Source organism: Lineus longissimus, chromosome 13 (genome assembly GCF_910592395.1).
Source record: "Lineus longissimus chromosome 13, tnLinLong1.2, whole genome shotgun sequence".
NCBI classification, from domain to species: Eukaryota; Metazoa; Nemertea; class Pilidiophora; order Heteronemertea; family Lineidae; genus Lineus; species Lineus longissimus.
This window is the reverse complement of record NC_088320.1, coordinates 6,469,886-6,483,288: the sequence shown is the minus strand read 5'-3', so window position 1 is coordinate 6,483,288 and position 13,403 is coordinate 6,469,886. Positions and strand designations below refer to the sequence as shown.

The 13,403-nt window shown below is 43.4% G+C and overlaps 2 protein-coding genes across 2 annotated transcripts; one reads left to right on the top strand and one right to left on the bottom strand.

Moving 5' to 3' along the window:
• Window positions 1–709: 709 nt before the first annotated feature.
• Window positions 710–5,068, top strand: LOC135498306 (beta-1,3-galactosyl-O-glycosyl-glycoprotein beta-1,6-N-acetylglucosaminyltransferase-like). The gene is made up of 4 exons (XM_064788560.1): window positions 710–783; window positions 1,910–2,951; window positions 3,249–3,508; window positions 4,758–5,068. Exons 1-4 carry the CDS (start codon window positions 753–755, stop codon window positions 5,066–5,068), a joined length of 1,644 nt encoding a protein of 547 aa, XP_064644630.1. The 5' UTR covers window positions 710–752.
• A 1,509-nt stretch (window positions 5,069–6,577) lies between these two features.
• Window positions 6,578–11,333, bottom strand: LOC135497831 (ubiquitin-conjugating enzyme E2 Z-like). The gene is made up of 7 exons (XM_064787771.1): window positions 11,160–11,333; window positions 10,581–10,653; window positions 9,893–10,080; window positions 9,240–9,351; window positions 8,769–8,881; window positions 8,554–8,644; window positions 6,578–8,142 (listed from the first exon to the last, which is right to left on the bottom strand). The coding sequence occupies exons 1-7, from the start codon at window positions 11,321–11,323 to the stop codon at window positions 7,798–7,800; spliced, it is 1,086 nt and encodes a 361-aa protein (XP_064643841.1). The 5' UTR covers window positions 11,324–11,333; the 3' UTR covers window positions 6,578–7,797.
• Window positions 11,334–13,403: the final 2,070 nt, after the last annotated feature.

Genomic DNA, 13,403 nt, shown 5'->3' with positions numbered 1-13,403 from the left:
ACCCCATTGAGCGCCATGTGTTAACAACATAGTAACAAAATAAATTATATATTTGAAATAATATCAATGAGAGCATATGTTGACCTGTTTCTTCCATTTTGATATTTTGTCATATTTTATTGGCAAAGGCACTTCGATAATTTCTATACATGTACATGTATAGCTCCCGGGGTATAGATCTCGTTGCAAGTTGGTCGGTTCGTAGTATCAGGGTAATCGTGAGCACGGATAGAGGGCGTCGTGTTTTCTGGGGTCACATACTATTGCATGTCAGCTCTAAGGCTGACGTTACATAGGCCTCATTCGTTCACTTCCCACATGTCACGTTCCAGCTTTACTTAACGTTCCTCGGTGAATGCACGGCCTTGTGGCATGCATTCAGTGAGGAACGAACGCATTAAGGGGAACGTGACATGTGGGAAGTGAACGAATGAGGCCTATGTAACGTCAGCCTAATGACCATAGGCCTAATGACCGTAGCTCTACCGGTAATGACCGTAATCATAAGTGCGCTTTGTTGGCTGTAGGCGGTAGGCCATAGCGCCAACACCATACCACGCTTCAACAGATTAGTCGCTCCGCCCTTCTCGTTGCACTACAGTGTCGGCACTAATGGCTAGAAATTAACTTTTTTAATAGGGCTGAAATAATGGCTGTAAAAGCTTATCTTTTCAGGTACACTTGAATGTAGACTCGACACCCTCTGTAGGGCCTTTTATATCTTTGTTCTGAGGGATCGACAGGGGTTGAAGATGGAAGAGAGGCAAAGGCGAAATTCAACTGGTAAGTTACATGTTTTTCCCTCAGTTGACCTCAGCGCGATTTCGACTAAGGTCATACGTACGCCTAGTAGCGACGCCTCTGAACTAGTCCAGGCGCCTTTGAATCGAGTACAGCTTCTTGAGATGACGCATCCCGGAACCTCAAGGTCTTATATATACTGTACTCCCTTTAATTGTCTTTGCCCTTGCCTATGTTGTCCCCCTGATAATCCATTTACCCCTGAAGTTATTTCTGTCTCGCCAAAAAGAGTACATGATTCAGTCGAAAATTCCGGTGTAAAAGTAAAAAGTGTCCCCCCTAGAAAAAGTGTCCGGGCCTATTGTATTCTGACAGATTATGGCATATGGTTCTATAGAGGCAATGACCGTCAATAGCTCAGCGCATAATAGAATCCTTTGTTCCCGGACATTTTATCCTAGGACATTTTAAACCTCCACACCGGCTTTCTAAAATCATGACGCGCCATTGACCCCTTTTTAGTTGTCTGAATATGTTGCACGATCTTGTGGCATTGTTATTGGGAGTTATTGATCGCGATTAACACAGTTCAAACACAGAAAAACGTGCTTTTGTGAGAGTGTCCACATGTGTAGATTGTGTGTTGGTTCGTATGAAGTGTATTGTGAAATGGTAAACCATTACTGTGTCTTCACAAGTTCTGGACATTATCTGTGATACCATTGCTGCAAGGCCACGGACAAGGCCACTCTGCTGGACATATCAACGAAGGACACATTTCTCGGTGGAATGGCTTGTCACTCCCCGGGTAAACAATATTGAGGTAGGACGAATGTCAAGTCTCGGTATCTCCTCTGTTGGTGCCCGGTCTCGCCGCACAGCTCAGGGCTACACGTACATTTATGTTAGCTTCATGCAAACCTTCGTACTTCGCCATTCGTATCTATTGCGAAATCTGCCTGTAGAATGCCGGCTTACCGGCGGTGAACGTCAATCCTAAAGTCTTCTCAATACCAACAACGCCGGTGGATCGGTATGCATAACTAGGATGACGAATCCCGGGTGCAAAAGGACTGCCTCGGGAAGCAACGTTTTCCTCGATCAAACACCTTTTAGTAGTTATGAGAAGATTTCTCTTACGTCGTTTCCTCGTATTTTATACTTTCAGACCAAACAAGTCAAGGTCAAGGTCGAATGACTAAAGGTCAAGGACACGTAGCCACCATGGACCAACGAGTTCACTTACCAAGGGTCAAGAGGAAGACCGTATTCGTATTCATCGTTATCTTAGGTACTTTAACCTTTATGATTAGTGGAGGAGTATTCGAACTCTTGCCGGTTTTTCGATCGCAGAGACGGCACTCTGACCCCGCAAGTTTCACCAAGGTCACTTCATGGATCGGATCAAATATCAATTATTCAAAGGATGATCGAGAGAAGGCTGTTCAAGCCAAAAACACGTATGAGGGCGCTGTAAATAGTGACATGGCGTCCTCATATACTGTGACACCTCCAAGAATCGTCCTTGATGATAAATTTAAGAAGGGGCCTCATGTCGTGGAAATTTCTAAACCTCCAGCGATAGATCCAGAACACGTGATTGCAGGATTTCAACGAACATTCCCAACAGTGAAAGCGGTGAATTGTAAAGTTTTGGAGACTAATGGTTCCGCCAGAATGAATGAGTGGATCAAAGCGAACTCGTACATGGCAAGTCACCCCAAAAATGTGGAATCTCCCAAACATTTTTTGAAGGACACGTTAGACTGCGTGACATTCAAAGAGAATCGAGGTTACGTGACGTCAAGTGTGACGGAGGAGGAAAAAAACTTTCCCATCGCGTTTAGTTTACTATTATACAAAGACATATCGCAAGCAGAACGCTTGCTCCGCGCCATCTATCGGCCGCAGAATTACTATTGCATTCATTTGGATTCAAAATCGGACAAGGCGCATTTGGACGCTATCTCTGCCATCGCCAGTTGTTTTGATAATGTATTCATGACGCAGCGGATGATACCCGTCCAATGGGGGTGGTTCAGTGTGGTGGAACCAGAGCTGATTTGTATGGAAGAACTGATGAAATATAAGAAATGGAAATACTTCATTAATTTGACTGGACAGGAGTTCCCGTTAAAGACGAACTGGGAGTTAGTCAAGATACTTAAAACTTACAACGGTGCTAATGGTATAGGGGGAACAGTAAAAGGGTACGCAATAATTTTCGCGATGTTCCATTTTTGGCAACGTTTTCATCACGCCGATACGTCTTAAACTCCCTGATAGTAACAATCGGTGTAATAACCATGATTAGATCAGGACGAGAATCGTTTTACTTGACTGGAGTATGAAATGATCGAACCTAGATGTCTGGCATCAGTTTTAGTTTACCCTCGGAGGAGGTTTCGTGATGACGTGGTTTTCATGCCATTTTGTCCACGGTCCTCCTTTTCATGTGAAGTTACTCGGACGTCATCACAATACACCGCCTATTCTTTTGTTTTCAGGCGACAGGCCAAAAGAACCCTAGTCGTCCATCATGGCATACGGTCAACGACGACGAAGAAGGAACCATTCGAGATGAATGTAACGTTGACCAAGGGTCCTGTTCACATTGCTGCCTCGAGGGGATTCGTCGAGTTCGTCTTACATGACGATAGGGCGGTCAAGTTCCGCGCGTGGATACAAGACACCGGAGTCCCAGACGAGACGTTCTTTTCATCTCTGAACCACAATCCCAAGTGGGATGTGCCAGGATCGTATAAAGGTAAGTAGAATCTCCAAGCCTCGCCATTGATGATACTAGCATATACCCATGGAGCGGGCAAAGTTGAAATGTAATATACATTAGTTAAATGGGCACGATGATTGAACTACATTAAATTTCTAACGTTACTGAAGTTTTATTAAAGGTTAAACACGAAATGAACTGCATTTAGGGACCTATTGCTGCTATCAACATGCAACCCCCAATAGACTGATTGGTGTACGCTATTTTGCACAATGCATTGAGACCAGTGACAGCAGGTCCTGTTCCAAATAAGGGCCTCGCATATAGGCATATCACCTACCCACTCCCGTACCCAATGCCACTGTCGGACCAAAGCCAGGCGCATGGAGAGATGCAGAACGCAATTCAAACTGACAACATCAATCAGTAAAGAATAAATCAAAGAGCAAGCGCTGGCCACTGTACATATTTTGTCCATCCTGGCATAACTGTTTATTGATACTCTGACTGCATGTTCCGGTAGGCCACCCTGCAGAATTTGCCTTATCACTCCGGTCAGTGTTTCTCGAATAGAACTAAAATAGAATAGGCTAATCATTAATCTCTCTGCTAATACCCTGCACCATGGACCAGGTTGTATAGCACTACATACGTGCTGGAAGCTAATATTGATGTGGCAGGGAGAATATGCGAGAAGTTTGTGTATGCTTTTGAGAATGAGCGGAGCTCTCCAGTCGACGTGCTCTCTGAAAAGTTGTTATTTATTCCAAAACCACCAAGATATTCGACGTATGACACCCTCAGTGACACTCTTACTTATGATCCACACCTACGAAGCCAAAAGTTGCAAGAATTCGACGCATTTCCGAGGCCCAATTTTGAAACAAAAATCGCCTCCTATTTAGCGGCCACAACGCGCATTATAGTATAGATGGTTGCTAAGTGAAACTAGCAGCACCGCTTACTGGCGTACATTTGTTTCGGAGCAAATGGCTAGCTATACTCTCATTGGGAGATTGAGGTAAATGATGTAGGACAATAAAATGCCATCCGTGTCCGAGTCATTTGAGATGCACTTCAAGGTATATCAGGCCAAATCTACAGAAGCGGTAATATACATGTAATTGCACCGTTCAAATAAAAACTTTACCCGGCATCTCCAAATTATCAAATGGACTGCTTAATATACCCACGATTCACGGAGTATATACCGGTACAATGAATCTGCCTTATGGTCTTGTCAGCCTTGACGTCCTTATAACTTCCCTCTCCATCATCTTTCCAGGTGAACCCGAGATGGACCCCGTCACGTACCCATACCTCACTCGCTTCAAGAACTGGAAGAAGGGAATGTTTCACTGGCCATGCGCCGGAAAGAGAGTGCGTGCAATATGCATATTTGGCGTCGGGGATTTAAATCTTCTGACGTCACGGCCGGAACTATTTGCCAATAAATTTGACTACAATTTTGAGCCTTTAGGGTACGATTGTTTGGAGGAGTGGCATTTCAGGAAGATTATCTTGGAATACACGGCTAAAAAGCCTTTCGATGCTAGTTTTTATGCTAACTTGTCATTCATAAAAAATAAAGTTTGATTTTGATTTAATATGCCATACATCACCACATGCACTTGCATTAATTGCAATACCTGCAGCCAGCAAGAGAGTTGGAATCATCTCCAGACTTCCCAATGCATACATTATCGAGTCTCGAAGGAGAGACTCTACCATGAAGACAGCATTGTCCTCCAGATCTACATCCCTTTCTATAGATACAACAAAGTTTTCACGAGCGCCCCTAAACGTTAATAAAAAGTACGACCTTGTTTCAAAAAACATGCGAACACGTCTTGCGAGCGCCACCAAACGTCTATAAAGAGTACGACCTTGTTTCAAAAAACATGCGAACACGTCTTGCGAGCGCCACCAAACGTCTATAATAATACGACCTCGATTCAAAAAACATGCAAACACGTCTTGCCAGCGCCACCAAACGTCTATAAAAAGTACGACCTCGTGTTTCGTAACCTCCTCGTTTAAAAACATATATTCAACCACCTTGTTTTGCAATGTCCTATTTTTGCGGATATAACCGCCCATAGTACATGCAATGGACCACAGGTGTAATGCTTTTGATGAGATGAGATGTAAAAAACCTTGGTGGTCAAGATGCCTGGTCACACTCACTCAAGACAAGTAACAACCTGATCGTACTAGCTAGCATCCTGACAATATCGGGCCATTCCACTCGATACATACTTACTCCCTCGAAAACTTGCGTAATGAGAAGTCGTGCTGTGAGCCAAGTTTGCAAGAGGGTTTCAACGTTAAAACAACACAAGCGCCATCTCCAGGATGATGAAGGAACTAGTGTCTGATCAAATGGGCAGTGCTGCTTGTAGCAGATCTCCGGCCAGGTACAGACCAGATAAATACAGCCACTAATCAACTGCTGGTCATACTGTGACGACGAAGTGTTTATCAACACGCCATTGATTAGATACCGAGGACAAAGTAACAGTCAAGGCATACAACAACCTGGTTAAAATGGACCGAATCATGGCCTCGGAACAAGCTCGGATGCAGACCAGAAATGTTCCAACCTGGTCACACTGAGGACAAGGTACAACCTGGTCAGAGGACAGGTCGACATCCGACCTTTAATAATGGACTGCCAAGCATGGATTACTAGTATCTATACTTGGCAACATAGAGGAGAACTCAAGCACTGAAACTTTAAGACAACTAAATGATGCTTCACTTAGGGGAGGACAATTTTGGTCTAGTATAGTCATCTGGAGACGACAGTTTAGTCATATAGAGGCCTATGTCAAACCTTGGCTAAGGTTCTCAATTTGGCCCGATTTCATTTCAAATTCACACACACTAGGACCAGGTTGAACAGCAGGTCTTTAAATCCCCTCTCCCAATTCAGGTACTCCACACAAGTAAATTTCCGTGATAGTGAAAATGTTTCGAACTTCTTCCTGTTCCACCAATAGGCTTAGCTGGGCAATTTTGTAAAGACATAAGAAATCTTCCTCGTCAATTTTGTGTTGCACAGAAAGATATTAACTTACAATTTCGAATCATCCCATTCGTCTTTGAAGACGGTGTCACAACCAGAATACAGGGAGTTCACTTCAATGCTGAAGGGTCTACATTTCTTGTGGGAGACTGCTGAAGACATTATTAATGAATATGACACTCTCTTCGGATATAGCCGATTTTAACTTATACCACAATTACATACGTACATACAAAGTCTTGGAATGACCTACAAAGCATACATGTACAAGTTTAAAAATAAAATATAAGCTTTTTTATTCGTTCCATGCTCTTGACAGATAAATCTTTTTTGATTTAAACTTGAGCCAGACTATTAGTACTGTCTCGATCTGAAAGAGAAACGATTTTATACAATACAACACAAATACATGTACATGTACGCAAGAAATCTGCTAATTTCTCTCCCCAACCAACACCAGAAGCACCAATGATCATAGTGTACATACATGTCAGCAACATGGATATACTTGGAAGACCAACTGTTATATGTAATTATCTGATTAATGCAAGTCTATTTAATGCAATACCAGGAATTGGATTTAAATAGGATACATACAAGATGAAGTTGATTACTCAGGATGATATAGAACTACACGCTGTGCATGTGAACATCTACACTGTATTTGGAAATGGGTCACCCACCTTAAACCAAGGCAAGACATTCTTTTATGTATACATAGTATAAAACATCGAATAGCAGAAACAGAATAAATACTTTCGACAATACAACGTCATGCACTTGGACAGAGAAGTAAAAGTTATACAGTGGAACCTCCCTTGCCGACACCTCTCTATCAGGGACAACCTCTCTATTAAGGACACTAGTTTTGGTCCCAAATCGGTTGTTTCCTACTAATATTGAGAGTACAGTAGAACCTCTCTATTAAGGACTGACTGGTGCTGTCCTTAATAGAGAGCTGCACTGCCTTCAGACTCCATCCCCCTCCGTCGTCATCTCCGAGGTAGAATTTTTGTGAAGATCTCAGGCACCACAAGGAAACAAAGATGGGAGAGGTATCAAAATGTATCCGATTACCTAAGCTCTAAGATCTTGTGGACAACTCCATATGCCCGAAATTCGACTTATAACCCATCTTGACGTGATAGGTCACCATCATGAAAGGAGTAAATAAAACCGTTAACCAAAAAAGGATCTGGTCACAAAAATGGTGATAATTTGAAATCCTAAACACTTGTCAAAATTTCAAATTGCCCATGTCCATGTCAACAAAAAATTGGTTCAGTTATCCTGTCCATCAAGACATTGGCTCATCATCATTACATGAATTGCTGGTGGCACCATCCACGTGCATATGTACAGAATTAGCACTTGTCGCCATGGTTACGGCTGCTATGGAATTGGTTGCCACTGGAAGTGCCCCGGTTGCCATGGCATCGGTTTCCATGGCATTGGTTGCTATAGCACTGGCAGGTACAGCATTGGTTGTCGAGTCTTTTGTATGACCATCATTTTCTGAGTCGCTCGATGAGTCCATGTCAGAAAGGTCATCATCATCACAGTGGTTTTTACTTTTGACATCCTCAAGTCTTTTTATAATAGTCCGAAAATCAAATTTTCCCCGACGCTCTCCGAATGGATCCTGCAATTTTTAGACAGAGAATATGTCAGCCAGATGGAAAACTGTTCTCAAAAATAGAACTCGTGAAGATTTTCAGAATCGTCGAGAGGAGTAATACAACTTGGATGCACAGGGTCCAGGCCCTTGGCACAATCTGAATCATCAAAGCCTGATCTACCCTTATTTTGTTCTCCATTTATTACCTTGGTACCTGGTTAGCCGAACCAGTCAACGAAACAAGAGGCCCATGGGCCAGGCACTCAGCGGAGAGACCTTGGTCTAACTACTAATATTGGACTTAGAGGTTTGATACCAGGAAAGATGTGACGTACTTTTCACCTAGAGACAAGCCACAGTACCACCGACCTGAAATCACAGAAATATATGCAGAGTGAATTTCGTGATGTTCTGAAAATTATCATATCCACTAACCTGCATCGTCTGACCGTTTAGTTGCATGTTCCCCTGACAGGATGATACATAGTAGGAATAGTACGTTGGAAATGACTTCTTCATTACCTCTCTGTAAACAAAGGAGAAATGTATGATGAGCATCAAACAGATTTTTCATCAGAGTATAAATGTGTTTGCCAGATACATTGACAACACCCAGGGAGCGATTTTGCATGTCACCATTTGAAACTTACACAAGTTCAGGGGGACATTTACACTTGCCCTCCAGCATGTCACACACAGCCACTCTCAGCGTCTCATGGCGAATTATCTCATTGTATCTCTTGGCATCACCAGCTGTGCGTTCCTGAAACGAATATTTTCACATACTACAGTGGAACCTCTCTTAGCAGACACCTCCCAATGAAGGACACCCTCCCTATTAAGGACATTGCATACTGTCCCAAATTGGTTGACCTAACCAAGACTTGATCAAATATTTTAAAGGTATAAAGAGCAGACAGGCTCCCTGTTTCTGCCCTGAAGCAATAGGCACTATGTTTTCATTATGCAAAGTGACAAACATGTGCAAGGGCAGATAGGCCTCCTGTTTCTGTGGAAAGCTTTCCTTAGACAAAATGACAAACATGTTCGAGGGCAGGCAGGACTCCTGTTTCTGCCCGAAAGCAAGAGGCATGATGCTGTCCTCATACAAAATGACTTACGTGTTCAAAACCAGGTTCATTGTGGTATGGTTTTTCATTCAGGAGTGACTGTATGGATATAAGGACACTTGCTAGACTTTGTGCAGGGCTCCAAGCCGGGCCTGACCAGGTGCTAAAATCAATAAAACCCCCATATATAAAAACATTTAAAGAAGAACTTTTCAAACAGGCCCGACTACTTCAGGGAGATCAGTGGCACAGAAGTCAGAGTGCCACGCTCATAATCTGGAGATGAAGGATTTGACTCTCTGCTAGTCTTATGTCTTTGTGTCCAAGGGCAAGACATCTGACGCCATTTCTTGCTTCTCTCCACCCAGGTGCACAAATGGGTACCTGGCCTACCTTGGGTTAACCAGAGATGAACAACCATCCTGCCCAAGGAAGTGAAACTCGGAGAAGGCCAAATGCTACAGAAATGAAATAAGCTCCAGCTCGGCTGTTGGAGAGCTTTGGCAACATCCTAGCCTGCTACTACGTCAAACTTGACCCGAGTGCATCAAGCGCTCAATATGGTTGTGAAATGACAGAGGGGCTTCTCTCATGTTCTTTGAAATATTGGGCTTTGGGTCTCAAGGACACAGGCTTCTGGATAAAGTGCTCTCAATGATTACGAGGCCCAAGCCTGAAAGACACGATTTTACCACCTAACTCACCCTAATATACTGAGACAGACTTTTCCATTCTTGTACAGATTGGGATTAAACCTGACTTGGCCATCCCCAGTTGTGACCAGCTTGACCCTTGGTGGACGTATAGGGTAATCGGGCGGGCAACGGATCATGAAGTAGAAAAATCCACCCTCGTATGGTGTGTCGTATGGTCCAGTGATCAAGGCATGAATCTAAAGGAGGACAAGCCACATGTTAAGAAATACTTCAGGAAGTATTAGTAGTGATCTACAGGCAATTTGAATCATTAACCCCCGATTTCCTCCGAAAGATCTTTAACCCCATTGGTATATTTCCTAAAAAATGATCTATTCGTTCACAACAAGAGGGCTGGCAGGTTGGGACTAAAGTTGTGTCTGCAACTGTACTGTAGCAACAATCAAGCAGATTCATCCCGGGCCAGGCCCCACACAAAACAACCCTTAAGAGCCGACCATAGGCACCACCATTTTGGCTAGAACTTGACATTCTAAAGCAATGACAACTCTTTCAAAATGAGGTGATACCAATTCCAAGAGCAGGGGTATGTTCTTTGTTTTCTCAACAGCCTCCAAGGTTACAAATTGGCATTCACTTCATTATGAAGTTATAATTGCTTCAGGATTGCAGGTCCTAGCCAAAATGGTTCTTATGGTTAACCCTTATTCTCATGGATTGCTTTCTTTCAACCTACTAATGTCCAATCATCTTTTTCCGGCACCACACACATTCCTGGCGGAGGCTCACTGTATATACTCATGATATCTCTGAAGTGGAAAGAAACAGATTACAAAAGGTTGACGATACACATTGCACTTTGCAGTGTGCCGGGCCGGGTGGGTACCGTGTTGGGTACCCGTGGGTTGCCCTCATTTGCTTGACAAAGGTTTTCTGCTCCCTCGACCCTTAGCTTAGTTAGACAAAAAAGTTAGAGAAACTATATAGGCCTAGTATGATCTCTGGCTCTGGCTCTGGAGGGAATAGGGGCATCTTCTTTTAGGTTCTCCTCTGTCTCTCGGACGTCTCTGCTGGGCTCTGGCACGACATGGCGTTGACACTGTAATTGTCCTGGCCTATGCATGATTCAACATGTCCAAATTCCCACAATGGTGTAAGTGTCAGAGACTATGTTGGTGTTTGTTGTTTTCCGAATTATGTAGGCCACACACTGGAGTGGACGGTAGTGCATCACATGATGCATGAGCTCAGAGCTGGGTTTGTGATGTTTCATCGAAAACGAAACTTTTTTCTCCAGCTGATTTTGACAAGAGACCTTTTGATCCTGAGGAAGCATTGTTGTGTGGGTTTTTCATTGTCCCAATCCTTGCTATTTCCCGGGTCCCACTGAACTTTAGCATGTCCAGCCACCTCCCCTGCAAGCATATCTAAAGCTTGTTCAGCTACGCTCAATTCATCGCTCAGATTGTGAGCGGCCATGATACCAGTCTCGTCATCAGGGTACCTAATGGCTAAAAATGTACATTGCGATGTACGCAAACCCGGTACCAATTATATGTCATGTATGGGGCGTCGATATTGCATTAATGTAATCAAGAGGAAGTGAGACCCCTATTGGCGCTTTCCTGTAACTTTACCTTGCCTGCCTAGCAGCTGCCTATATTGTCCCATTAATTGATATCATTTCGATCGTTGCACCCTAGTTTGTGATTGATTGATTATTTCATTTAATTGGATATGACGTCATTAGCATGACGTCATAAGCCTAATGACGTTACGTCACGACCACCGGGCGTTGTCCTGACGACGCCACTTCCCTTCGTTTTTCTTTGCATTCGCAGGCAGGTTTTTTCGCTTTGTATGACTTCAGTCTTTGCAAGAAAAACAAAAACGTATCGCAGATTTAACCCCTACGGGTACTAAACACAATCCGCACCACTGATCTAAAGAAGCTAGAATAGAAAGGTAAGTACCTGATCAGATAAGCCCCCCCCCCCCTCCAATGGTCGAGCTGCTCTTAATTGTTTCTTGCAAAAAACGTAGAACATTATTTCTGACCAAAAGCACGGAAGGATTTTGCATTTCATCACAGCCGTAAGCGATCTGACTGATCGTGGTTGTGTCCCTGGCCGTTATTTTCAATACTGTTGTTGTAAATTTCATAAATTATTTGAATTACGTTGTTGGCCAAATAATTACTTACCTATGAACCATTTACATTTGACATAACAAGACTGCTCACATCCTCAAACTAGGAGCCCGGATGAGGCTAAGATAATTATAATATACAGTCTATATTATCTAATCCTTATAATTTCCTCTCTAGATGATATTTTTGTGTGCGATTACGATGGCCCTAGACCTGCTCAAGCCTTGGAAACGATCAAATGGTAGGCTCACTCGTGCGCCATATATGCAGATTCATTTGCATATATATTCATTTGAAAGATTCTGATATATGTTAGGTTGGAAAATGCGGGAAGTGATTACCAAAAACTCTACCTGCGGTGCCGACCCGCCCGCGGTCCACTGCGTCCGGAGTGTAGTCGGGTGACGACTTGTCCGCGGCCGGGAGCCTTGGCCGGCCGGGGTCATGATCGAACGACGCGTGATTTTGTCGAGATTTGGAAATACTGTATTTGAAGGGTGTGGTTATAGTTAGTAAAGAACATTTCTAATTGGCATCGTATTGGTCATGACTACAGTCACTGCTGCTAATATTTGAAAAACACGTCACAATTGTTAACTTCAAAGATGCTCCAGGTCCAAGATCTCCGAAGCCGGAATATCAACCAGTTTTATCCTCTTTTTCAGCGGGGCCTAAATCGGGCCGAGAGAGGGGGTCGATCAGAGGTAGTGCAGCAGCAGCCCTTGCGGCGTGTCCAAGAATCTTCGAATCTTTAATGCACGGCCCAGAAGACGACGCCTTAACTGATGATAGTCTAGAGTGCCAGCACTGCCACAATAGTACACCCAGCCAAATTATTCAGTATCAGTACAATATCAATTTGTTTCCCATTTGGGGGTTTTGAGAGACTAGAGGTACGGGATTTTAAGAGCAGACGAATAATTATAGAAACATATACAACGCGGAATAGCATATTTTGTTAAGTTTTGTTTCGGCCCAGGATCCCTTTAAATCACTCCATATTTCTAAAATATCCAAAAGAAGCTTTACCAATGAAGAACTCAATGTCTGCGAAAGTCGTGTCTGTAATAATGTGGTGTGTGTGTGGGGGGACTTAAGTGTCAAGATGCCCTGACCTTAGAGTAACCAGCTATAAGCCCTGACTGTAGGCCTAGCATAGTAGGACACTATCGCATCGTGGCGATAATATGACTTTCAACGTTAGTATTCCCAGGGTATTCCTGACGAACCTACATTACGGACGCATTGGACCGGCAACGTTCTATGCCATAAGTAGATCCAATAAGGATGGCGTAATGGACTGCCCCATGAGTCTAGACGCGCCCAATATCAATTTGCCAGTTGTTTTGGAGGACATCGCACCCCGTATAAAACTGTAATTTTCCTAAAATATCAATCCGCAATACATAT